At 32.8% G+C, this 27,663-nt stretch overlaps 1 protein-coding gene across 1 annotated transcript; it reads right to left on the bottom strand.

Moving 5' to 3' along the window:
- LOC142616087 (uncharacterized) lies at positions 1-26,038 on the bottom strand. The gene is made up of 3 exons (XM_075788973.1): positions 25,697-26,038; positions 964-2,640; positions 1-798 (listed from the first exon to the last, which is right to left on the bottom strand). The coding sequence occupies exons 1-3, from the start codon at positions 26,036-26,038 to the stop codon at positions 1-3; spliced, it is 2,817 nt and encodes a 938-aa protein (XP_075645088.1).
- Positions 26,039-27,663: the final 1,625 nt, after the last annotated feature.

The following is a 27,663-nucleotide window of genomic DNA, read 5'->3' as shown; positions in this document are numbered from 1 at the left end:
TCATTCTATTCTTTTATGAAGTTCTACCATTGTTTTTCCCACATTACAAAATACATTGCCATTCCACACCTTAAGTCTAGCTTGACAACTCTCTAAGCATCTATTAAGGACATTACCCGACCCTCCATACAAGCCTTCTTCCCAAGCTTCCTCCACAATAGCCTCACATCTAAGGTCTTTTAACCACATTGATTCAAAATGGAAAACCTTACCCATCCTCTTTTTTCTTGGTTTTGCAAACAACTGAAGAATGAGAGGAGAATGATCCGAAATTGAGGAGGAAAGATGAGTAAGCCTAGCCATTGGAAATAAATAAAACCACTCCACCGTAGCCAAAGCTCTATCCAACCTCTCCCTAATTTGGGACCCATCCACTTTTTGATACAACCAAGTAAACACTGGTCCCACAAACCAAACTTCTTTAAGACCACAACAATTAATAGTGTCAACAAAATATTTCATTTGCTGTCTTGTTCTTGTACTTCCCCCTTCCTTTTTTGCCATACTAGTTATTTCATTAAAATCTCCAATTGCTAACCACGGCAAGGAGGATGTCCCACGCAAGTGTTTTAGTTTTTGCCATGACTCCCCTCTTTTAGCTGTATTAGGTTCACCATAAAATCCAGTGAGATGCCACCAACCAATACCATCTCCACCATCTACCCATGCATCTATATGTGAGTGAGAATAAGTCTGAATATCAAGCCTGATCTCTTTTTTCCAAAATAAAGCTAACCCACCACTACTTCCTCTACTAGGCACAATAAACCCATTTTTGTATTTACACCAATCATGGACCTTAAGCATCCAATCCAAAATCAGATTTTGTCTCCATTAAAAAGACAATGTTAAGATCTTGTTTATTGATTACCTTTTCCAAGGCACGAACTGTCCGCTGGATCCCAAGCCCTCAACAGTTCCAACTCAATAGATTCATAATGCCCGACGGGGTTGCATAGCAACCTCCGCCGATAAATTCTGATCAACAGTAGAAAGAGCAATTAAAACATCACTGTTACTCACCTTATTTTTCTTCTTTGCCAATTCTGTCTCCTCTGCCTTCTCAGCTTCACTTGAGATCACACTATTACTCCTCTTCGGGCCAAGTAAATTAGGAAGAGCCAAATTAGAAGGATTTCGTGGCCTATTTTGATTCCTTTTCCAAGTCTTTTTCGTGAGCCCAATCTCTGCACCAGCCGTTGAAATACTTTCCATAGAAATGGGCTGTTTAGATGAAGCATCTTTTGAGCCAAGAGAAAGTGGGCTTTGTAAAGATAGCAGCTCACTATTGTTTTTTGTTCCACTTCGCTTGGGCCTACCTTCGGCCGAATTGTTATATACTTTCCCACTCCCCTTACCAATTTCAAAACTGAAATCAGCCTCCTTAAGACCCGTAAGGTTTCTTTGCTCCACTTCCCTGCCTTTTGAACCACGTTGGCAAGAAGTTAAATCTTCTTCCATTACCATAATGTCAACCAAGTCAGAAGAGATGACACTCTTACCCTTCAACTGCTCCACTTGGATAGATTTTGAATTCAAAATAACCGGCTCTGATTGGATAGCTTGATCAAGTTCAGAAATTAACTCCTCAAAATCAGGAGGATATTTTCCAGCAATTAATGCAATCGGACTAACCTGTGCCGCCAAACCACTTTCAGCCCCACCCTTCACCGGCGCATCAACACAATATCCACCCTCATCTTGGCGACGATCTTGCACTAAACCCGCACTAATATCAGTTATCGCCGGGTTCACAGTACCCCTGTTAAATTGCTTAGGTGAAACTCCATGGTTTGAACGTTCTTGCATGTCAACCGTCCTCCTCTCAGCACTACTACCAGTATTTGCAGTCGAATAAGATTTACGGAAACCTGCCTTCAACCACTCACCGTAGGGGAGACTTTGCTGATGATCAACTTGAAAGGAACAAACTCTGGCTTCATGACCGATCCTCCCACACTTAAAACAGAGTCCAACTAGTCTTTCATATTTGAAACCAACACAGATGTTATCCCCTTCAGGACTTGCAATAACACAACCACGGCGTAACGATTTCTCCAAAGGTAATTCTACCCGAACTCGCAGAAACCGGGCTTGAACAGATGAAAAAGCTTTCAAGTCGACCTCCACAACCGTACCCAATCCATTACCAATATCTCTCCCTACCTCCTCGGACAACAGATCAAAAGGAAGCCTCCACACTTGAAACCACATCGATATTGAAGTAAACCTGATAGAATTAACAGTCATACCCCTCTCCCATCTACACAGCACCAATGGATGGTCTTCAAAACTCCAAGGACCATTTGATAGAACCCACTTCAATTGGCTCTCCATGGAGAATTTAAATTGGAAAACACCATCTCCAACATCAATAATACGAACATCTGAGCCCATCTTCCACACAGAACGCAATAAGCCCTTGGCAGCATGTTGATTAAAGGACCTATTTGTGAGAAATTTCCCCAATAGACTGAGAGAGCATTCTTCCAACATCCTATCTCTATGCACTGTCCCAACCCTAATAACCTCTCCTTCCTCTTCCGTCAAAGTAATATTTTTAAGTTTTTGAACAAAATCCGAATCCATACTTAAAAACGTAAACTGAAAGAAGTCTGAAAAACGTAAACTGAAAGAAGTCTGAAAAACGTAAACTGAAAGAAGTCTGATAAAACAAAACAACCAGAGAAAAAATAAAGCACACAAGTATGACTCACAAAGAAAGTGAGAAGGAGACTCATATGTAGAGAAAAAAACTCACCTTACGTGAGAAGAAAGCGAAACTTATTTTTTTCCAGCTAATCTCTTCTTTATTTTTGAATTACAAAAAAAAAAAGTTATTTTTAATGTACTTTTTTTTTTCTTTTGAATGATTTATTTATTTATTTATGTTGGTGTTTGAATTGTTTTTTCTTCACATCTGTTTGTACTGCCTTTTTTTTTTTTTTCATTTTAATGAACGTATTTTCTATGTCCAAAATAAGAATCACTATGCGTGGGGTTTAATTGGATAAAAGGAATAAACATTTCAAATTAAGATGAATGAAAAATTATGACACTAAACCCAAGAAAAGACTCATCGCACGGGCGAAGCACGTGTGATGAGGCTAGTACTATGTTATACTCTCTCCGTACTAGTTTGTTTGTCCTCTATTCCATTTTGAAATGTCCCAAAATATTGTCATAGACAAACAAATTGAGATTAAGGTAGTAAATTTTAAGAGGACTTAAAAATTGGATCTTTTAGCATTACAAATAGTTGTGGCCTATTTTGAAGGTCAAAGAGCTAAACGTGAGCAGGGAGGAGAGAGTAATTAAAAAAAAATTATACCATTGAATTATTAAATTTAATATACTTATATACCCTAAGTTATTTATTTGTTTAAGGTAGTGTTTTGTAAAGATTAGAGGTTATTTAGAAAATTTAGATATCAAATAACTAATAGATTACTAACTTTCTGAATCGTCCTAATTTATAGAGATAATTAACAAGTATGATTAAACCCAAATAAGAGAATTTTGTTATTAATAGTATAGATTGTCTAGATTGTCTTATTGACATTTGACACTTTCTGTCAACATTCAATACCACAAATTAAATTGAAAGGGTCAAATGTCAATAAGACAATCTAGACACTAATTTTAAGTTTTCTCTTTCCCCATCAAATCGTAAGCATTATCTATCTTCATCAAAGATAATGCCTACAATCCAATTGTATTTCATTATCTTTGTATAATATAATAAAAGTTTCTTTTTTTAGACATTATTGTAGAATGAATATTTGAACATTATTTTATAGACTTATAATCAACAAGATGTGTTGTATGTGATTTAAATACGAGAATAAGATATGCATGTGAAATTAAGATCTAAATTACAAGTTCTTTGTAAACTCAAAATCCTTATTGAAAGTCATTGATAAAATTGGAGTTTTCATTTGTAATGACTATAATGCATTAATTAAATGGGATTTATATTGGTCATGGAAGTGAGGACTTCTAGTTGAATTAATAATTTAATAAATAAAAATTCTATTAAACCACCAAACTTAATAAATAATTTGAATAAAAAAATGACTCGTTAAATAATTGATTGAAAAAAGAGAATTGATATTTACAATCACTTTATAAATAGAGTTAACGTACTACGCACACAACCCCAAAATAGTAAGAATGTTTTTTCCCCTCTAAAGTGAGAAAATGTAAAGTATCATGTTTCAAAACCTACAAAATATATTACATTCGTCCTGTGCTTATAAATATAACTTTTGAAGAGCATTTACGTACATTAGTTTTTGTAAAATAGAAAGAAAGAAAAAATCCACATTTTCCCTACTAACTACCAAAACCTTCTACATTAGTCCATATATATAATTGTATAAAATACTAAAATCAATCAATAGCTACAAAATTATGTAAACATATGTTGACACTATTATTTTGCATTTATTTGTTTAATTATTTTTTACGTATCCTGAGATCAAAGGAAGAGAGTGGATGATGGTTGTGTGTGAAGAAAGAGAAAAAAATTGATATTATAATAAAATTAAGTATAAAATAGATAAGGCAAAAATGCAAAACTGACCCTCTAACTTTCAGTATTTGTCATTTCAGTCATCTAACTTTCAATTGTTGTCAATTTGGCACTCTGTTAAACTCCAGTTATGTCCTACCATTAATTGACCTAAAACGACGTCGTTTTGGCACTTTTTTAAAAAATAAATTTCGGAATTTAAAAAAATTGATATTAAAAAGATTTCTTTTATTATATTTCTCTCTCTCTCTCTCTCTCTCTCTCCTTGACAGCACGATCGACAGCACTCGGATTGAATTTTGACCAGAGAAAAAAACCCAAAAATCTCTCCATCTCTTTTTTTGCATTTTCTGCAAGAATTCAATACCAAAAGCAAAACTAAAACTTCATTATCCACCATCGATTGCGTTCATCCCCAAAAAAACACTAGGGTTTTTATTGCCGTCGTAATAATCACCTCGATTATTTTTCCATTTCGTTTCGTCGCCGATTCAAGTTCTATAGTTCCAAACACACCGAAGACGAAGCTGAAGCTGATGCACCCACCACCAAATTCGAACCTGACCCACCACTAGTATTTAACCCGGCTACATAGAATGACGATGAAGATGTTGAAAACGAGCCCGACGATGGCGTTTCGACCTCCTCGGTGGTGTTCAGATTGATTAAATAATTATTAAAAGTTTTGAAATAGTAAAGAAGAAGAAGAAGAAGAAGAAGAAGAAGAAGAAGAAGAAGAAGAAAGAGCTTTGTTTGGGAATGAGAGAAATGAAAAAGGTGAGTCCTAGTGTAATCGTTTTGCCAATTACTCTAAGTTAGGGATTTGGGTGTGGGATGATTCCTCAATTTTGACCGAGTAAATTTTTTTTTTTTTTTTAACATCAGTTTTTTTTTTAAATTTTGTTTTAATTCTGAAATTTATTTAAAAAAAAAAAAATCCAAAACGACGTCGTTTTGACTCAATTAACGGCAAGACATAACTGGGGTTTAACGGAGTACCAAATTGATAACAATTGAAAGTTAGAGGACTGAAATGACAAAGACTGAAAGTTAGAGGACTAAAATGAAAAAGACTAAAAGTTAGAGGGTCATTTTTGCATTTTGCCAATAGATAATGGAGATTCTGGCATTTTGCCCCTATTGAGCAAAATATTTGGCAATATGCCCCTGCTTTGAAACTATTTAGGTCCTTGCCCCTGTTTTGAAAATCGATTTTAACAAAATCAAGTTTTAATCAAAAACCTGATTGGCTTAAAATCGAGTTATGCCAAATGAAACTTAAAAAAAAAAAAAAAAAAAAAAAAAAAAAAAAGATTGCATGGAACTCAAGTTCATAGAGCTCAAGTTCCATACCTATAATGGCGTTTTTTAGTGCTATAGCAGCCTTTTTTATGGAACTCGAGCTCCTTGAACTCGAGTTCCATGCAAGTAGTGTATTTTTTTTTTTTTTTTTTAAGTTTGATCACCCCATACATATAGTTGCATTCAGGGAGTCTATAGCGGCATTTTTTATGGAACTCGAGGTCCTTGAACTCGAGTTCCTTGCAAGTTTTTTTATTTTTATTTTTTAAGTATACATATAGCTGCATTCAAGGAGTCTATAGCGGCGTTTTTTATGGAACTCAAGCTCCTTGAACTCGAGTTCCATGCAAATTTTTTTTTTTTTTTTTTTTTTTTAAGTTTCATTTGGCATAACTCAAGTTCCATGTAATCGAGTTTTTTTTATTGAAACTCGATTTAATTAAAATCGGGTTTCAAAACAGGGGCACGAACCTAAATAGTTTTAAAACAGGGGCATATTGCCAAATATTTTGCTCAATAAGGGCAAAAGGCTAGAATCTCCAATAGATAATCTAGTATGGATGTTTTGAAAAGTGGCTATGTAAAATAAAAAGAAATATATTCTTATGTTAAAACAAACAAAAATTTTTATACCACCTAATTTGATTTCTATTAATGTGATTCAAAATTTATAAATATTATTTTATTTATAGGAATATACTTATATTATTAAGAGAACTACATGTGTTTTTTTTTTAAGAAAAAAATATTTTGAGAATTTCTAAAATGGAGCAAACAATAGGACCAATAGGTTAGATTTGACGACAATGTTTAGTAGCCCTATTGCTTCATATATAGTGACCCTCATCTACGATCTTCAGACCCTAGCAACCCTAAATTTCATTCTTTCCCTCTTTGTTTGGCTGCAGATAAAGGGTGGGAAAATAGAAAAAAGAAAACCACAAATTTTCAATTTTATGGTTCATGATGCTTTTGAGTATGAAATTTGAGATTTCTATGATATCATCTGTTCTTGCAATTTCTGAGAAACCAATCGATTTTTTGAATTTTAGATGGTTCAAAATAGATTGAGATACTCCTACAATCTTTTACCATAGCTTGATGTTTGTTTGCCAAGAAAATCGAGAAAGGGAGAAAAGGTTTTAAATTTGGTAATTTTGGCTAATTCAACCTTAACCTGAGTATTGACTATGAATTGATAGTTTTTCATTCCCTATATAATTTTGTCTATTTCTTGTTGGGTCTATTGATAGTTTTAGTATATGGCTATGCATCCAAATCTGAAATTAAAAGTTTTACAAAGTTTGAGAAATTTAGTTTATTTTTTTAGCGATTTTTGAAAATTTAAATTTAAATTATGGCTGTTTCGATAACATTTACTATAAAAGGTCTTCAAAATTGATGCTTTTACAAAAGGAGTTTTAAAAACATCACTTGTTTTTCATAAAAAAATTATCATCTCAATTAAAACTATGGGATTTTAGGCTCCAAACATCTTTCTTTAAAATAAAAATCCATGGAAACTTTAATTATCTTTAAATCATTTCTTTTGTTTTTTTCAAGATTGGTGCTTTCACAAAGATGTTTTTAATACAAATCTTTTTTCTCAAAACTCTTGTCATCTAAACAAAACCCATAGGATTTCTTTTATCCAAAATCCTTTCTTTTAAAGAAAAATGCATGGGAATTATTTTTCTCTCTTCCAAAATCTTCTTCAACAATTGTTGCTTTCACAAAAAGGTTTTTAGCACAAACTTTGTCACCTCACAACTTTTTCAATAAAAGCCATGAGATTTTTGGATCTAAGCTCCTTTCTTTAAAAGAAAACCCAAGAGAATCATTCTCTCCAAACCACCTCTTTTCCAAAATCTTTTTTCTTCAAAAACTGTTGTTTTCAAAGTGGTGAGCGTCATGCAAGTAGAGAGAAGAGAAACAATTTGGCTAACATGGCCTCTCAACTTGCTTTGGTGAATTTTCTTGTAGTATATCCAAAAACTTATTTTCTTGAGTAACTTTTTCTTGAAAACGAGTCAAACCTTACTACTTCAGAAACTTTTCTCATTATTTTCACAAGAAAAATGGTACAAAGGTAAAAATATAAATGACAGTAGTGGAGAAAATGTAAGTTGTCTATCAATACTATTCTTTAAGGGGCTACCAATCCATTTAAGCCGAGGACTCTAAATAAAACTTATATATTTCAAGAAAACTAAAAAAAAATATAAAAAAAAAAACCTTTTTTTCACTACATTTCTCTATATCCCATAAAATTAGGCATCACCTCTCCTTACACTTTCTAACTTTTTTTATTTTTGTTGTTGTTGTTGCGATTATATCTACTTGAGCATATTTTTGATAGAGTTAAACACGTGCAAAAAAGAAAAAGATGAGAGAGAAAAAATTTTATAAATAACCTAGAGTATTATATTTTAAAACTTAATAATTATACTTATTTTTTAAATAGAATCTAGGCTAGGTGCTAACTGAATAATAATGGACAAGGGAGGTGCTCAGAAAACGTTTTTTTTTTTTTTTTTTTACACTTGGGAAACTAGTAATAACTTTCTTTTGATGACACCCTTTGTAACTTCCCAAATCATTAGAAAAAATCTCCTACAGTTTCTCGTGATGGTTCTCCTTCACGCTTTTGGATTCTTTTGGGTTTGGGTTGTCACAGTTAATTATCAAGGGAGTTCAAAGATGTCTTTCTTTTCCATGTCAAATATTTGAATGTAACGCCACAGACCATTAACAAAAATAATAAATAAATAAAAATCCCCTACAATTTCTCTTGATGGTTCTTTTTCAAGCTTCAGACTCTTTTGGGTTTGGGGCATGACACCATTGAGATACATGTCATTAGTGAGACAACTCTATTTATTTCTTAATTACCCATACAAACAAAAAACTAGTAGTGTACCCTCAAATTTATTTACTTAGCAAGTTTAAATAGCAGCGTTACACATGTAAAACTGCTAATTTAAATATTCTTAAATTTTAGCTAAAAAAAAAGTTTCCCTAACAACCTTTTTGCCCACTCCACGTTTCAGTTTTTTTTTTTTTTTCCCCTCATTCTCTCTTATGTATTTTCTTTTTTAACTCATAAATTTTGCTAAATTTTTAAAAAGAAGTTTTTCTTAACAACTTTCTGCCTCTTCCACGTTTAAAAAATATATACTCCATAAAAGCATTTTTTTTTTCTCTCTCATGTTGTCTTTTTTTTTTTTTTTTTTCCCTTGATAACCCCTCTCTCCAATGTTAGACATATCAAGGGAAAATTAGAAATAAAAATAAATAATAATCGTAGTAAATAGAGACAGTTTAACTTATCCCATTACCAAGTAGTTATCCAAAAAATAAAAAACAGTTATCTATCTATAATCTATAATCTATAATCTATACTATTATTTAAGGAGCATCTCCTGTTTGGATTCCACATTTTTTAGTTTAAAAATGTCCCTACGTCCCTATATTAAAGTAGAGACAAAACTAAAGGATAATTCGGTAAAAATGCAACTCTAACTCCCACTAAAACATTGCCTAAAAATCTATACTATTATTTAAGGAGTTTCTCCTGTTTGGATTCCACATTTTTTAGTTTAAAAATGTCCCTACGTCCCTATATTAAAGTAGAGACAAAACTAAAGGATAATTCGGTAAAAATGCAACTCTAACTCCCACTAAAACATTGCCTAAAAAATAGGACAACTCTCTTATTAATTTTTAAATTGATTCATTCACTTTTAAATTAGATTTTTAAAATAAAAATTATATATATATAATTAAAAAAAAATATAGTTTTTTTTTCTGCAAAATAGGGCCACTTAAAAAATAAAAAGCCTCATCGCACACGCGAAGCGCGTGTGATGAGGCTAGTACTATTTAAGGGGCTTCCCCTGTTTGGATTCCACATTTTTTATGCCTAAAGTACCCTCATCATATCTACTTACAAGTTTTCATTTTTTTTACTATTATTTAATGGGCTTCCCTTGTTTGGATTCCACATTTTGGATGTCTAAAGTACCCTCATCATATCCACTTACAAGTTTTCAACTATCGAGGATAAATAAGTAAATTAAAACTCCTACACTTTAAAACCCACAAACTCACGTAGCTTTGCAGTTTCTATCTCACTTTGTATCTCTCATTCTTCTTCAGATTGAAGATATTTAGTTTAGTTCTACATCCTCCTTTCTTTTTCTTCAGATTAAAGACATTTATTGATAGAGGTTTCAACAAATTTCCAGGTTCTATCTTTTACAAGTTCCTCTTTGTTTTCTTTTCTTTGGTTTATGATTGACTTTCTTTGAGCTTTACTTTTTTCTTTTTTTCTTTTTTTATGTATCAAGTAACTCTCTTTTTATTTCTTTTTTCTTGTAAATGTAATTTTGAAATGAATGGTTCCTTCATATACTTTACCACTGTACTTCTTAATGAATTGTCATTTCATGTTGTAGGTATTGTGATCCAAAGATAGGGCTGCCTTATGCTACAAAAGAAGCACTCAACTAACAAATTTTCAGGTTCTATCTTTTACAAATTCCTCTTTATTTTCTTTTCTTTGGTTTATGATTGACTTTCTTTGAGTTCTGCTTTCTTTTTCTTTTTCTTTTTTATGTGTATCACGTTAACTTTTTTTTTTTTTTTTTAAATGTAATTTGAAATTTTGAATTTAAATAAAAATAGTTACTACAATACTCCCTTATTAATGATCAAAATATAAATGATTTCCTTCTATTTCCTCACTTCTTTTTCTTTTCTTTTTTTTTTACCATCATTGTATATGTTTTTGGCGTTAAAGTTTTTTAGTTTTTTTTTTTTATTACTATCATTGTATATGTTTTTGGCGTTAAATTTTTTTTATTTAGTTATTTATTTAAATAGTTGATGATGTGATGATTAGATTTTAAAAAGTCCATGACAGAGTTAAATTCTAAAAAATCTTTATCTTCTATTTCCTCACTTTTTTTTTTAAAGAGTCCATGATTAGATTTTAAAGAGTCCTCAATTTTGATGTCCAAAATACACTCAAATTTATCAATTTGTAAAACTTAAATGATAGGGTTAGAAATGTGAAAAAAAAAAAACCACATTCAAACCCACGTTCAAATGTTTCTCAAAAAAAAAAAAACCACTTTCAATTTTGTTTTTGTTTTTTTATTAAACCACTTTAATTCTATAACAAAAGTTTCAGATAACTCCCATAAAAATAAAAATAAAAAGTTTCGGATAAAAAATAAAAACCACGTTCAATTTTTTTTTTTTTAAAAAACCACTTTCAATTCTATAACAAAATTTTCAGATAACTCCCATAAAAATAAAAAGTTTAGGATAAAAATAAATACCACGGTCAAATTTTCCCTAAAAAAAACCCCATGTTCAATTTTTTTTTTTTAGAAAAAAAAAAAAAAAAAACCACTTTCAATTCTATAACAAAAGTTTCGGATAACTACGCTGCTAAAAAAACTGAAAGTAAAAAAAAAAAAAAAAAAATTCCAAAAACTTTTAAATACCACGTCAAAACCCAACCCACATTTAGATTCTTACCAAAAAAAAAAAAAAATGTTATCTTTGACAAGAGTTTCGGATACCACATCCTAACCCAACCCACGTTCAGCCCTATCAAAAAAAAAAAAAAAACACATGTTTTTTTTTACAAGAGTTTCAGATAACTACAACTAAAATAACTGAAGGAAGTTAAAAAAAATGTAACACATGTATATATTTTGAAATTGAGATTCTTATTAAAATAAAAAACCCACATCTCTAACAACTACTACTATAAAAAGTGAAGGAAGTTAAAAATCTACAACACGTCTTGTGTTCATAGTAACCCTTTAATCGAGGCTGCTTCGGGATTTTACACCATTGTACAATTATGAGAGCAGAACTTGAGTTCCAGCCGAGAGGGTTAATTGGTGAGTTGAGTGTTTGGAGGTATGGGTTTTAATTTAGAGATTTTGTGAGTTGAGTATTATGTGTGATAAAATAATTAATCTTTATCCAAAAAATAGAAGAGCCTCTGAGCACGCATAAAACAATTACAAAATGCGTAAAACTTAGCAATGTGGGAAATCTTTTTTGTTTTCCAGTTTTTAATATTCATCATACCCCTAGGTTTTTTTTGTGATTGGAAAATGTAATACTCCCAAATTATAATTAATGTTTTAAATTAATCCTTATCCAAAAAATAGAAGAGCCTCTGAGCACATGCGTGAGCACGTGGTCAGAGGCTAGTCCAAATTTAAAATTCTACCAAAACCCATTATGAAACACTAAAACACTACTACAGTTATAAGTACCATTTTTTTTTTCTTTGTTCTTCATTCTATGAATCTACATGTCTCTCCCTCTTTATCACTTTCACTCTCTTCTTCAAATTATAAAAAAAAATCCACTCCTGCACATCTATTCCCAAATTCTAACTAATTTCAAAGGAAGACAATCATACAAAACTTAATTAGAAAGGTAAGAACATACCAATTATTTTTAATAAATTTCATTATATTACTTTCTCTTTCCTGTTGTCTTTCTCTTTATCTCTATTTCTCTAATTGCTCCACACACACCAGAAAAAAAACTTATCGCACGTGCGGAGCACCAATGATGAGCTTAGCAGTTATTGTATTTGGCTAGAAGTAGGAGGTTATCCACATGTAGTTCTTGGCTATGTTAGTTTGAAGTTTTTGTTTTGCAGTGGGAGACTTAACAAACGTGTGTTGTTGTTTTAAATTTTCTTTTAAAAAAAATTAGTAATTAACATATCAAACGTTGGTTGGCTGGTAGATTGACTGTTGTATTATTTTTTTGGCAAAGTTTTGAATTTTAAGAGAGTTTTATTTATTTATTTTTTTTTATTATTATTATTATTATTATTATTTTGAAGAAGAAGAATAGAAGGAATGTCGGTTGGCAAATAAATTGGAGCATTTTTTTTTCGCAAATAGAGATAATTCTGTGTTATGAGTTTTAAGTGGATTTAAAAATTTGATCTTTAGTTTTGGCATTACAGATAGTTGTGGCCCATTATGAAGGGCAAGGAGCCGAACATGAGCAAGAAGGAGGGAGCAATTAAAAAAATTATATCATTGAATTATTAAATTTAATATACTTATATACCCTAAGTTATTTATTTGTCTAAAGTAGTGTTTTGTAAAGATTGGGGGTTATTTATAAAATTTAGACATCAGATAATTAATAGGTAACTAACGTTTGAATCTTTCTAATATATAGAGATAACTAACATGTAACTAACTTTTTGAATCCTCCTAATATACAGATAAAAAATAGATTTTTTTATATTTATTTATAAAAGTGGGGTGTTGAAGTATTTGAATTCAAATAGAATGAAACGTATGTCAGTAGTGGCTTTTTTTATCAGCAGCAAAATTTTAGGTAAGTTTGAAGAATGGTAAATGACTCTTTTAACCTTTTTTTGTCTTTTGGTGGGAATAAAGTTTAGCTAAAGGGTTGGTAATTTTAGAATTTTTATGAGTATATTTTGGTACGCAAAATGATTAAACCCAAGCAGGGGAATTATGTTATTAATTGTGTGTGTGTATATTTAAGAATGAACACTGTAGATATCGTATTTTGTCTGCCCTCGATTTGCGTGTCAGACCTTGAAAATTTCAAAAATATCATCTTCTCTCCATGGAGCCGAAAAAGCATCTAGATTGATGTGTCGGAACTCGTTCAGGCGTCAGAGCACTCGAAGTGCCATTTCAGGCCAAATTGACCAAATTGCCCCTGGTCAACCAATGGTTGACCAAGAGTCAAATTCGGTCAAAATCATCCCAAAATAACATTTTTCTATGTTTCTTCATCAAACCCGAGCTATTTGGTGATTTTCGTCAACTTTGACCAAATTTGACCCAAGGTTAACACTCGTGGGCACCAAAATTCCTTATATTGATTTGACTATCAAAACGGGTTAGGACCAACACTATTGTGAATATTATCAAATTCCCTTTTCAAAGACTATTCATGGATCAAAATTGGAGTTAAAATGGTTGAGATATCCAGAAAACTGTTAAAAGCATGTTAGCATGCTTCTAGAGGCCATAATTTTTTATCCGACCGTCTGATTTTCAATTTGTTTAGTGTTCTGAAAACTAAACATCTAGAGCTTTCCTGGGACACCAAGATTAGCTCAATCCGAATCTAGGAAGACCTTCAAATATGCATCCGAAATGGGAAAAGAAAAGGTTGAAACTACTGATGTCAGCAGGGTGGCTGGTGGCCAGTGGCGGATTCAAAATTTAAGTTCTGGGGGGGCAAAAAAAAAAGACAGTATTAAAAATGCAATTAATTTGAAAATTTATTTAGTATAAAGAACAAAATAAAACAATTTTACTTCGTGAGAAGGGTATAAAGGTAAATGGGTCAAAATAAAAATTAAAGAGATATGATATCAATAGTGTCAATGAGCGTTTCGTTGCTTTTTATTTTCCAGTGATAGTTTGTAGTTCTTAGTGTGGACGTGGAGTGTGTTTTGTTCTTTTCTATTGCAGGTGGGGCAAAGAAGCGAACTTTTGGCATGATACAGGTAGAGTGGAGAAACTTTTAGAGGAGTCAGGGGGTCAATTCCCCCCCCCCCTCTACCGCCCTAGCTCCACCTCTACTAGCAGCCCTACTAGGTGCACTAGCAGTTGAAGGGTCACCTTTCCAGTATAAATACCCCCAAACCTTTGACCCAAAAAAAAAAGTTTTAGGTAGTTTCTGGGTAGATTCTCTCTCTCCTCTCTCTTGAATTTCTCTCCCAAACACATCCAAACACCTTCAAACACCTTATATTTTCCTATGCTCTCTACAATCATCAAGGTAGTGTTCTTGCACCCAATATTCTGCTCCTTGGTTCCATACCTTGGATTTGAGGTTTAGGGGTGTGGGTGTCGCTTGTTAGCTACAATCCACACCCTTTTCTCTTTATAGCTTTTTCCTAGCTTAATAAAATTCTTTTATTGCTTTTCCTACCATGTTCTTGCTTCCTATTTCTTTTGCATTTAGTTTTTTTATTGTGTACTTACGTATCCGGAGGACGAAGGAAGAGAGTGGATGATGGTTGTTGTGTGTGAATAAAGAGAAAAAAATTGACATTTTAATAAAATAGAGTATAGAATAGATCATCTAGTGCAGATATTTTTGAAAAGTGGTTATGTAAAATAGAAAGGAATATCTTCTTATATTAAAACAAGCAAATTTGTTTGCACCATCTAATCTGATTGCTATTAATGTGATTCAAAATTTATAAAATATATACTTATTTTATTTTATTTATAGTAATATACTTATATTATTAAGAGAACTACATGTTTTTTAAAGAAAAAAAATATTTTCAGAATTTGAACAAAGAATAGGACCAATGGGTTAGATTCGACGACAATGTTTCATAGCCTATTCGCTCCTAGTGACCCCCAATTTACTAACGGTAACCTCTCATCTATGATCTTCGAACCCTAGCAACCCTAAATTTCATTCTTTCCCTCTCTGTCTAGTTGCAAAGAACGGGTGGGAAAATAGAAAAAAGAAAACCAAAACTTTTCATTTTATAGTTCACGATGCTTTTAAGTCTGAAATTTGAGATTTCGATGCTATTTTTTGTCCCTGCATTTTTTGAGCAACCAATCAATTTTTAGATTGTTAGATGGTTCAAAATAGATTGAGATACTCCTACGATCTTTTACCGTAGCTTGATATTTGGTTGCCAAGAAAATCGACAAAGAGAGAAAAAGTTTTGAATTTGGTAATTTTAGCTAATTCAACCTTAACTTGAGTATAAACTATGCAATGATAGTTTTGCCTTTCCTATATAATTTTGTCCATTTCTTGTTGGGTCCATTGATAGTTTTAGTATATGACTACGCATCAAAATATGAAATTAATAGTTTTACTTAATTCGATAAATTTAGTTTGTTTTAGTAATTTTTGAAGATTAAAATATAATTTATAACTGTTTTGATAACTTTAAATAGACCAAGTTAATTATCCCTTCATTCTCTATTTATAATTCTTTCTCGTGTTGTTATGTAGCAAGAACACCAAAATTGCTCAAATCACAAGAAAAAACGAAAGTCGGAGCCAGAGGATTGAGGAAGGCAATTGCTCCCTTACCCCACCAAAAAGCCAACTCTTTGTAAACTATCCATAAAAAACAAAACTAGAAACCGAAACTTTCTCCCAAACCCTTCCTCATCCAATAATCCAACCCATCAAAAATGATCTTGATGATTTTTTTTTTTAATTGAAAACTCAATTAGTGTGAAAACATGCTTGTTTCGACCCCCGATTTTAAATTACGACTTAATTGCTTTTACTCTAATTTATCTGAGAGATGCAAACAGAACACCAAGACATGTTTTGAAGAGGAAATTGAAGTACTTAGTGAAAAACCTCTCCACGGTCCTCTAAGCGGAAAGTGATCCACTAGTGAATAAGTTGGAGTACACGAATATCAAAAAGACCCTCCAAGCCTAATCTATCCAATGTACTTGAGCCCTCTAAGCTCTTGCTACCAATGGACTTTTCAAAGTCTTGTCTTCATTTGATAACTGGATCTCGCAATTCCGCTCGATTGCATCTGCCACTCAATGGCTCCTTCCCAATGCTTTCCATAAGCACAAAAACTTCTCTCAACACTCAGAATGGGTGAAATAAGTGTTTGGGTTAAGAACCTCTCAAGGATGTGTAGATGGAGAGGTAGGTGTAAATGAAAACTCTAGAACAATGATGTAGAGAATTGTGGGTAAACAATCTCTAACTCTCAGGTGTTTGGCCAGGGTTTTCCCTCTCAAAAGTTTCTTGTGAATACTCCTTTTGCTTCTTATATTTCATGGGTAATGAGGGTTTATATAGTGTTGGTAAAGGAATGAGAAAAGGCACACTCAAAAGAAATCAGGCAAAGAGTTTCGCAGGTCACTCGTAACTTGGCTTGAGTCGCGAATGACTTGCGAAATTCAACCTGTCAAAGACTCTTCAAATTCCAGCATGTGCTTCTCACGTGGCCTATTTTGCATGTCAACAGTCGCGAGCTAGTCGCAAAATCCTCATCTTCACAAATTCTTCACCAACTCACACACACAGCCTTTGCATTAAATCTCACAAAAATACAATGAAATGATTGAACAAAATTACAATCAAATTTGACACGAAATTAAAGCCAACATAAAAAATAGTTGTAAATCATAACTTTACAATCTCCTCCTTTGGCTATTCCGCAACAAAATCCTTAAACAAACTCTAGACTTAAAACATGAATATGGGAACAGAGGCAAAAATCACTCACACCTAAATCTAAAACCGGTGAAGCACTTGAACTATATACACATGTATCTTGAAACGCTTGCACAAAACACATTAGACCCTCAAGGTAAATTAAGTAATAAAATGACAAGTATTATGTAACAAGTAAAATGCGATCAAGTAAACATGATATGAAACATATAAGAGCAACTTGATCAAACACCAAAAAATCATATGGAAATGACTACAATGATCACATAGCAAAGCTAATGATCATCCAAACATGCAATCAATAAGGCACAAGGCATAAAAAATGTATGCATATCTAACATATAAACACAATGCGATGAGAACAACAAAGCATAGATACTAAATATTACTCAAAGCACTATAAAGAAAACAAGAAAACAAACAAAACATGTTTTTCTTGATATTAAATGTCTTCTCCCCTTGGTATATGCATCTCCCCTAAGAATTTCCCCCCCTAAGAATGTGCACAAGAAATAGAATTTCTCCTCCTAAGAATGTGCACAAGAGTCATATAGAAATGACAATACTCTCTGGTATACTCTCTAGCATACTCTCCTCCTTTTTGACACGAATAGACAAAGGGACCAAGAAGAATGAAGGAAAAAAAAGAATATATGAATAAGGAAAAAGATGCATGAGGGGTACAAACTGAATGATAAAATGAAGCTCAAACAAAATACAAAACAAGATGCTACAAAGCATAAGGTAAACATGACATGCTAAGAATAAGGAAACAAGATATGGACCAAGGCATGGTAAGGGTAGCAACGGTGTGTGTATGAGGTGACTATGTGCAATGCATGAACAAGGCATGACAATGCACATGTGGGGCAAGGTGTGTAAAATACACAACCAATAAAAGAAACATGTTACAATCAAGTAAACATGGGAATCCATAAAGTTTGGTACTCATCAGAGTCCAAATAAGTGCAAAAATGTCTAAGGAGCATTTTATCAAACACTTAGCATGCTTGAACTAACCCAATATGACAAAAAATGCATGAACATGATAAAATATGCCTTAAATACATGTTCAAATGCCACAAGGGGCCAACACAATCAACAACAAACAAAATGGGACAAAGCACAATCAACAAAATGATGGAAAATAACATGTTTGTATCGCATACAAGACATACGCTACGGAAAAATAACAGATCTACTTCATTCATAAATGTTAACACGTACTATGTAAGTTTTAGAATTTGAGAATAATAGAGTGTACCTTGGAGCGGTGAATTTCAAAACCGAAGATCATAAGCACTTGGGAACACTTCCAATTTTCACTCCAATTCCACTAATACCCAAGATGTGTGGTCTCTCAATCAGTTTTCAAAGGGAAAAATGTCAAAGTGTCTAACACTTCTTACACATCATTTCACAATAGTATTCTTACTTTTTCACACATAAAAAATCTTGTATGTTTTTCCCTTTGTATCTAATTGATTATCTAATTAGGCTAGCCTTTTGAGCCTTTCCAATTGGGCTTAAGTGTGTGGCTTGGAGTGAGACCAAAATGGACCAATAAGACACTGGCTCCAATGGGCCTTAGGCTTTTCTGTCAACTCTTGACAAGTCCAAAGTTACTATTAATTATATTTAATACCACTATATAAATATAATTGCACTCTAGGCCTTATTTATAAATTATATCCCAAAACTTTATTGTACATGCAACCCCTTCATAAAATATTCGTAATAATACAAAGTCATGAATGTAGACTGCTACTTTGTATATTATTACATTTTAATTCCTTGATTACCTGGTTTAATCCTTTAAGTTATTCATCATATATTTATGAAATCTAATTTCATAAATATATACTTTAGTAACTTCTTACTAAAGCAGTTAGGCCTAACTCTCTGAATAACCAAACTCATTAAACTTATCTCAATGGAATATTTTATATCTCCAAGGAATATTTTATATCTCCGTTAAGAGACTATGAATTCCATCTTGAGAATATATGTTCCATCAACATTAAATGTGGTTGCCCAACATATTGAGGTTTTGACCATAACTTTAGACCTCACTCCTGATATATCAAAACAACCTACAGTTCATAATCAGGTCTATTATCCTCTTAGGATTAAGAGTTCATGTAAATATAAGTTATGAGTTTATTATTTATTTGACAGTCGTTAGGAGAATAATAAATCTCACAGCGGTCCAGTTCAATATGTCTTAACTCTTAAAACATATCTACATATAAACTAGAAATCTCCAGTTCCATGATGAAGACAAATCATCTTAGTTGATATGTTATAGTCTTCGCAGATGAAATGCCCAATTTTATCACCGACTACAAACTAAAATTCTGAGTTTACAAAGAACTTGTGATTTATATCTTCTGTGACTTTTCACAAAAATAACATACTATGCATTTCATGGACTATATATGATAATGTCTGAATATTCATGTTACCATTATTTTAGATAATAATAAAACAACTTTATTAATCACAACATTAAGTCATACATAATGTCATACATAGCATCATACAATAGGATTTAAGGGCACTAATCCTAACAAAAAATTGAAAAAATTTGCAAGAAATGAAGTTTTCCTAACCCAACACAAAAATAAACCCCAACCCTAGGTTTTAAGAAACCTAAGACAAAATTAAGGAATTGAAAGATTAAAAGAGATTAGAAATACCTTGGAGAAGTCTTAGAGTAGAAATCCAAAAGGATTTTGCTAAGTTTTGGAAGAAAATTTGAGTTTTGGAGGGTGGGAGTCACGGAGTGCAAAAAGACAAAGTATTTTGAGAACTGAAATTTTGTGCCTTTAAAAACTGTCTTTTTCTGCATTTCGTGAGTCAATGACTCACGAACTAGTCACAAGCCTACTCATGAAATGTGCAAATGACAGGGCAGATTTTTGCATGTCAAGTCTGAGTTGCGAACCACTTGCAAAGGACTCACGAAACTCTTTGCATGGAATTTTTTAAGAATTTTGCGACTTAGGACCACTTGCGAAAGCAGTCATGAAATGGCCAAAAAAAAAGTTTTTCAACCCAAAGAATTTGACATTTTGAGGAAAACTTTCAAGACCAAAGTGGAAAAAAATCACTTCCAGAAACAAATAAAATACTCAAACGACATTTTGGGTTTGATCATCATGCAATTGAGCATACATACATCACATTTGAACATGTATAATAACACAAATGAAATAGATATTAATTGAACATTAGACTTGTGTGTTGTATGTGGGTATCAAGTATGAATCAATCCTTCCAATGCTTCCCATAAACACCAAAACTTCTCTCAACACTCAGACCAAATGGCTCCTTCCAATTATTAAAACTAAATAATTATAAAACCTTTCTTTTGAGTCTCTTTACACATGGGAAGCCAGTAATAATTTTCTTTTGATGACACCCTTTGTAACACCCCAAATCATTAGAAAAAATCTCCTACAGTTTCTCATGATGGTTCTTTTTCACGCTTTTGGATTCTTTTGGGTTTGGGTCATAACAGTTAATTATCAAGGGAGTTTGAAGATGCATTTCTTTTCCATGCAAAATATTCAAATGTAACACCCCAAACCATTAACAAAAATAATAATAATAATAATAATAAAAAATCCCCTACAGTTTTTTTTTTCTTCAGGCTTCATACTTTTTTGGGTTTGGGGCGTGACACCATTGGGATACATGTCATTAGTGAGACAAGTCTAGTTATCTCTTGATTACCCTTACACACAGAAAACTAGTAGCGTACCCTTAAATTCATTTTCTTAGCAAGTTTAAATAGTAGGGTTAGAAATGTAAAATTGTTAATTTAAAAATTCCTAAATTTTAGCTATAAAAAAAGAAAAAGAAAAACAGTTTCCCTAACAACCTTTCTGCCTAGTCCACGTTTCAGCTTCTTCTTTTTCTTTTTTTCTTTTTTTCTCTCTCGTTCTCTCTTACATATTTTCCTTTTTAACTCATAATTTTAGCTAAATTTTTAAAAAGAATTTTTTCCTAACGACTTTCTACCTCATCCATGTTTAAAAAATATACTCCTTAATAGCATTTTTTTACTCTCATGTTTTTATTTTTATTTTTTGATAACCTCTCTTTCCAACGTTAAACATTAAGGGAAAATTAGAAGTAACTAGCCTTTAAGCACGCACTCACGCGTATGCTTAGAGGCTCTCAGGTAAAGGTTAATAATTTGTATTCACTATAATTTGGAATTGCTACATTTTCTAATCATAAAAAACATAGGAGTGTGATGAAAAAAATATTTCATCCACAAACACAACACTAATCACACCCTTAGGTATTTTTTTTCATCATACTCTTAGGTATTTTATGATTAGAAAATGTAGCAATCTCAAATTATAATGAATACAAATTATTAACCTTTACTCAAAAATAGAAAAGCCTCTGAGCATGCGCTCAGACTAGTCTACTATTCACTTTTTTTAATTAAATAACCCACTACGAGCCTCTAAGCATGCGTTCATGCACGTGTTTAGAGGCTCTTCTATATTTTAGGTAAGGGTTAATTTAGAGTATTTATTATAATTTGGAATTACTACATTTTTCATTCATAAAAAAGACCGAGGGGTGTGATGAAAAATTATTTCACCACACATAATACTTATCACACCCCTAGGTTTTTTTTGTGATTGGAAAATATAGCAATCCCAAATTATAATAAATGCTCTAAATTAACCTTTACCCAAAAAATAGAAGAGCCTCTGAGCACACGCTCACGCTAGTGCTCTGAGGCTAGTGTGTGTGTGTGTACATACATATATTCTAAGTCATATAGAAAAAAATCCAATACCAAACAGCATCAAAAAATGAAGAAAGAGAGTAATAGTAAGTAAATCGTACAATGGCTTAGATACAAAAGTAGAAGAAGGGTTTGATAATTCAGGGGCCAGTGGCTTTCCTTCCTTGAGTTAAGTCCCTGAGCACAATGGGTAACGTTGAAGCTTTGGTTTCCCCGATCCTACAATGTATCCTCAAACAAACATACAACATCACAACCTTAGTACCTAAAAAACAAAAAAATAAAGTGAAAGAGAGAGGGTGTTGTTGAATACTAGGAAGTGGAGTCTGGGTTTGTTCCTTGACTGGGTCTTCCATGGCTATGGCTCTATGGCTGTTGGGTGTCTCTTCTTTTTCAGAATTTTTTTTTTTATTCTTTCTATTTTTGGTCACAGAGAAAAAAATATGAGATTCTTTCAGAGAAAACTAAAGTAACTACACAACACACAAAATCAAATGACTCAAAAAAGTTTTAAGGAATAAATCTGACAGTCTGGGTAAGTTAATAATTTTCATTCATCATAATAATTTTTTTTTTTAATTGTTAGGACTTTTATTTATTTATTTATGTGAAATGGTTAAGACTTATTAGCGGTAAAAAAAAAAGTGATTTTTTTTTAAACTTGAGTTTATGTAGTTGAAGAATTTCAAATACCTTAATAGAGAGTATTTCTAATTTTTAGGCAATATTTTAGTGCAAATTAAATATGTATTTTTGCTTGACTATCCTTTAATTTTGTCTCCACTTAAACTATAGAGCGTTGGGGGTATTTTGGAACAAAAAAAAAATCATGTCCAAATAGGGGAATCCCCTTAAATAATAGTATAAATAATCGTAGTAAATAGAGACAATTTAACTTATCCCATTACTAAGTAGTTATCCAAAAAATAAAAAACAGTTATCCAATTTAAAATTCTACCAAAACGCATTATGAAACACTAAAACACTACTACAGTTATAAGTACCATTTTTTTTCTTTGTTCTTCATTCTATGAATCTACATGTCTCTCCCTCTTTATCACTTTCTTTATCTTCTTCATATTATAAAAAACAAATCCACTCCTGCACATCTATTCCTAAATTCTAACTAATTTCAAAGGAAGACAATCACACAAAACTTAATTAGAAAGGTATGAACATACCATTTGTTTTTAATAAATTTCATTATATTACTCTATCTTTCCCTTTGTCTTTCTCTTTATCCCTATTTCTCTAATTGCTCCACACACAAAAAAAAGAAAAAAAAAAAAAACATATCGCATGCGTGAAGCACGTGTTATGAGGTTAGTAGTAGTTGTATTTTGCTAGAAGTAGTAGGTTATCCACATGTAGTTATTGGCTATGTTAGTGGGAAGTTTTTGTTTTGCGGTGGGAGATTTGTTAAACATGTGTTGTTGTTTATATATATATATATATATATATATATATATATATATATATATATATATATTTTTTAAATAATTAAAATATCAAACGTTGGTTGGCTGGTAGGTTGATTGTTTTATTATTGTTTCTTTGGCAATGTTTTGAATAGAGATAAAAGCACCAGTGTTGGTCAGGCGGACCTATTGCCACATTTATTGCACAGCAATACAAAGCACTGAGAAAAAAAGTGTTAGGATAGGCATTTTTGGTCTATATCGGTACTTTTTGGGACTATCCCGGCGGTTTAAAAAAATTGAGATAGCCCTAACTTTTTGTAGTGCAACCTGCTAACCCCTACGGTAGAGGTTGCGAAAAAGAAGAGTATTGTAGGAATGGTTAACATGCAAAGCCTCTCTTTGTACTCAGCGGAGTCAGGCATTCATTGGCATCAACCATAATTCCATGCTTAGACATGGATGTAAATACTATCTTTTCTCTTTCCCCATCAAATTGTAAGCATTATCTTTCCCCATCAAACATAACTCCGTACAATTGGATAATGCCTACAATCCAATTGTATGGCATTATCTTTGTATAATATAATGAAAGTTTGTAGCATGAATATTTGAACATTATTTTATAGATTTATAGTCAATATAAGATATATTGTATGTGATTTAGACACAAGAATAAGATTTTCATGTGAAATTAAGATCTAAATCACAAGTTTTTTGTAAACTCAAAACCCTTGTTGAAAGTCATTGATGAAATTGGGGTTTTCATTTGTAATGACTATAATACATTAACTAAGATGATTTATATTAGTCATAGAAGTGAAGACTTCTAGTTGAGTAAATAATTTCATAAATAAAAAAAGTGTATTAAGTGACCAAACTTTATAAATAATTTGAATAAAAAACATGACTTGTTAAATAATTCATTGAAAAATAGAATTGATTTTTACAATCACTTTATAAATAGAGTTAACGTACTGCACACACAACACAAAAAGGTAAGAATGTTTTTGCCCCTCTAAAGTGAGAATGTAAAATATCATGTTTCAAAACCTACAAAATATATTACATTCATCCCGTGTTTATTGTTGGGTTAAAATAGCTTGACCCCGGTTAATTATTTAACTATCCAAGTTGATTAATTAAGATTAATTGCATGGAAAATGTGAAGGCACCAACAAATCACAAAAAATACTAAGTGTAGCAGAAAATAAATTAGACACAGTGATTTGTTGACAAATGTGGAAAACCTCGCAAGACAAAAACCTTACCAGGTGATTTTAAGGTCACCACTCCCAAGAATTCACAAAGCAACAATCAAGCATTTACAAGTATAAGGAATCTTACCAACTACCCTGACCTATCCCAAAATGCCAACAAATAGTTGAACCTTTGCTCCAATACCCAATTGGACTTGATCTTGCAGTAGCCTTCTTTCCTTTGATGCACAAACCTCTAATTTGTGACTAATCTTTTGCGCGGACCCTAGTACATGACTAACTCCAGCAACTTGTACAAATGTTGTTGGCTGCAAAGTTCTTCACTTCATCAACAATGAAGATCAAGAAGCACTTAGTTACAAAACCTTATGGCGTACAAATGCAATAGCTTCACATAGAGAAAATAAGTGTTTTGGTCTCTGTATCCGTGTGTGACGGCTCATAAAATAAGCCCTATATATGTCTACAGCTGTGAGAAAAGAAACTCTAAACAAATAAAAAAGCTTGGGCCGAATTTCAGATCTAGAAATTATGAAATTGAAATTCTTAATAGATCGAGCTATTGTCAAGCTATCTATCGAGCTTCACATTAAGTCTTAATAGCAGGCATCTGTCGAGTTATTTGTCGAGACTTAATGAGCTACTTTTCTTCACTTCTTTCTTGGATTAATCTGCATGTATTTAATACTTGACTTGAACAACATGTTTCTTGAAGTACTAAACCCATCTTAGATCTACCCAATTACTAGTAAAGTGCATTTTGTCAAAGGATTAGCCAATTACAATAAAATATAACCCTAACAATCTCCCTCTTTGGCAATTCGTGACAAAACCTCAAACAATAATTGTGAGAGAAGTCTAACATAACTGTCCCATAATTTACAACAGTACATAAGTCTAACCCTACAACGAACTCTTGAAAACTTTGTAGAAAGAGAGATCATAGCATGATATAATTGCAACCTGTCTTATCTGAAACACTTAAACAAGACTCATCAAGGCATCAAAACGTCACTACATCCCTCAAAACACTTTAAACACTCTTCCCCTATCTAGTGTATCCTATACTAGCTCTCACCCTAACAATAAAACTATTCTCATCTATACAAAACCATTCCCCCTTCTTGTCACAGGTGACAAAGGGTGTATCACTAAAAGGTCGTCATCTCATCATCCGACTCAAACCCAAAAGCATCATCATCATCATTATCTCTACCATCGAAAGAAGAGGACTTCTCAGCATGCTCAAGTGAAGGTAAGGGTGCAAACCACCAAGGCAAGATTGGCAACGAGTGATGCGAATGATTTTGGTGTTCAACGGACACATCTCATCAGATAGATGGTCATGACAACTACCAAAATCAGCATGCATATGCTGAAGTTGCTCCATGATGTTAGCAAGGGTGACAGCTACCCTAGATGAGGAAGAAGGGATAGAGGAGGAAGAGGGTAAAGACGAAGAAGCTGCAGGGGCTGCATCCATAGGCTCCACACGCGGCTGCTTTATAGCAAGCTGTGCTACACTCCTCCGAATAGACTCTTTACTTATGGCACCCATGACATAAAAGAGAGGTGAGGGAGGAATAGTGACATGTATGTGTGTGAGGATGCGTGTGATGGCCGAAGGAAAGATGGGCTTATCACGTGTAGTCATGTCTGGATTGCAATCTATAATAGATTCTACCATGTGTGATGGAAAGTCTATAGAAAGACCTTCCATAAGGGAAAGAAGAAATGAGCACGAGGCTCGATGATAGTCTAATAATGAGACTGCGGAGTGAGTACAAAGGTCATTACCTTATTAAGGATTCGTAGACCCTTAGCAAACTCAGTTGTGGAGAAATTTAGGGTACCTCCCCCAAGCATGGCCTTCTTATAGAAGAGTGAGGCTAGGTCATCTCTAGAGATGGAAGAGAGACGACGATGACTAGGGTAATCCAGATGATCTATCCTAAAGACATGTAGTACCTCAGAAATGAGTTCTGGGGTAACTACAGTACGTGTACCATAGAATACCGTAGTAAACCGAGGTACAAAGGTATCGATGGCATGCATGTTAAAGTAAAACTCCTGGATGGACATGTAGGGACACCTCGAGGGTTTCTCACATAGAGAAGCCCATCCCAGAGAGCTAAACGCATTGGGTAGAGAAGTGTCTAGGAAATCAGGCAGAATGACTTGGCATTTTGAATGAATTGCCCGATCAAAGAAGTCATCTTATGCCTTCTCATCATGGAACCGAAGAGAATCAAAGGGAAAGAAGAAGAAGAAGAAGAAGAAGAACCACGACGAATCGGTTTTTAGACGGAACATACTTTTTAGGTGCCATGATAAGAAGGCTAAACGAGAGAGAGAGAGAGAGAGAGAGAGAGAGAGAGAGAGTCATAACAGAAGGAAGGTATAGGAAAGGAAAGAAAAGAAACATGCAATGCATGATGGGTTGAAACCCAACCCAACCTAACAACACTCACATTGTATAAATAGTCACACAATCCTTGAATGCATGAAACATTGTTATAATAACATAGAATGCAATGCATGATCATATGAGTTCAAAATAACATAACCCATCCCAAAAATTTTGACAAAAACAAAAAAAAAACCCCAAATTTTCCCAAAAATTAAAACCTAGGTCAAAAAAATGCATGAATGCATGAAAGATGAAGAAAAGGAGAGATTAGAGAGACTTACCAACAAATTAATGCTTGGATAAGGCCGAAAATGAGGAGGGAAGATGATTTTTGTTGAAAGGAAACGATTAAGGTTGAGAGAGAAGAGTGAGGTATCGAGATATTTGAAATAGAAAAGATGTGGATTGAACCTCAGGTACATATAGAAAAATGCAGCTCGATAGATCGAGGAGGTATCGAGAACAAAATCTCGATAGATCGAGAGGTATCGAAGAGGTGTCAATGGCAAAAGTTCTCGATAGATCGAGGAAGGTATCGAGAAGATATCGAGCAAACAAAGACCCTAAAGAATTTGGCTCGATGGATCAGGTTATCTATTGAGAGGTATCGATAAGAAACCTAGAAATCTCAAAATAAGAGGCTTGTATCAAGGAGGTGTAGAGCAGGTATCGATGCGGTATTGATCTATCTATCAAGATACCTAAAAAAGAGTTTTCAAGGAGGAGAAATAACACAAGATGAATGCAATCATGATAACCATCAAAGCAAGCAT

The sequence above is a fragment of the Castanea sativa genome, chromosome 11, assembly GCF_040712315.1.
Source record: "Castanea sativa cultivar Marrone di Chiusa Pesio chromosome 11, ASM4071231v1".
NCBI classification, from domain to species: domain Eukaryota; kingdom Viridiplantae; phylum Streptophyta; class Magnoliopsida; order Fagales; family Fagaceae; genus Castanea; species Castanea sativa.
This window is presented reverse-complemented; position numbering and strand designations above follow the sequence as displayed.

Bases quoted from the DNA above. Each gene is read 5' to 3' on its own strand.
- LOC142616087 (XM_075788973.1), bottom strand. From the start codon at position 26,038: ATGGGTGCCATAAGTAAAGAGTCTATTCGGAGGAGTGTAGCACAGCTT. The intron at 2,641-25,696 runs GTAGAGATAATG...TACGTTTTTCAG, and splicing joins GAAGTCCTCTTCTTTCGATG to ACTTCTTTCAGTTTACGTTT. The intron at 799-963 runs GTTGCTATGCAA...TGGATGCTTAAG, and splicing joins ATCAGAATTTATCGGCGGAG to GTCCATGATTGGTGTAAATA.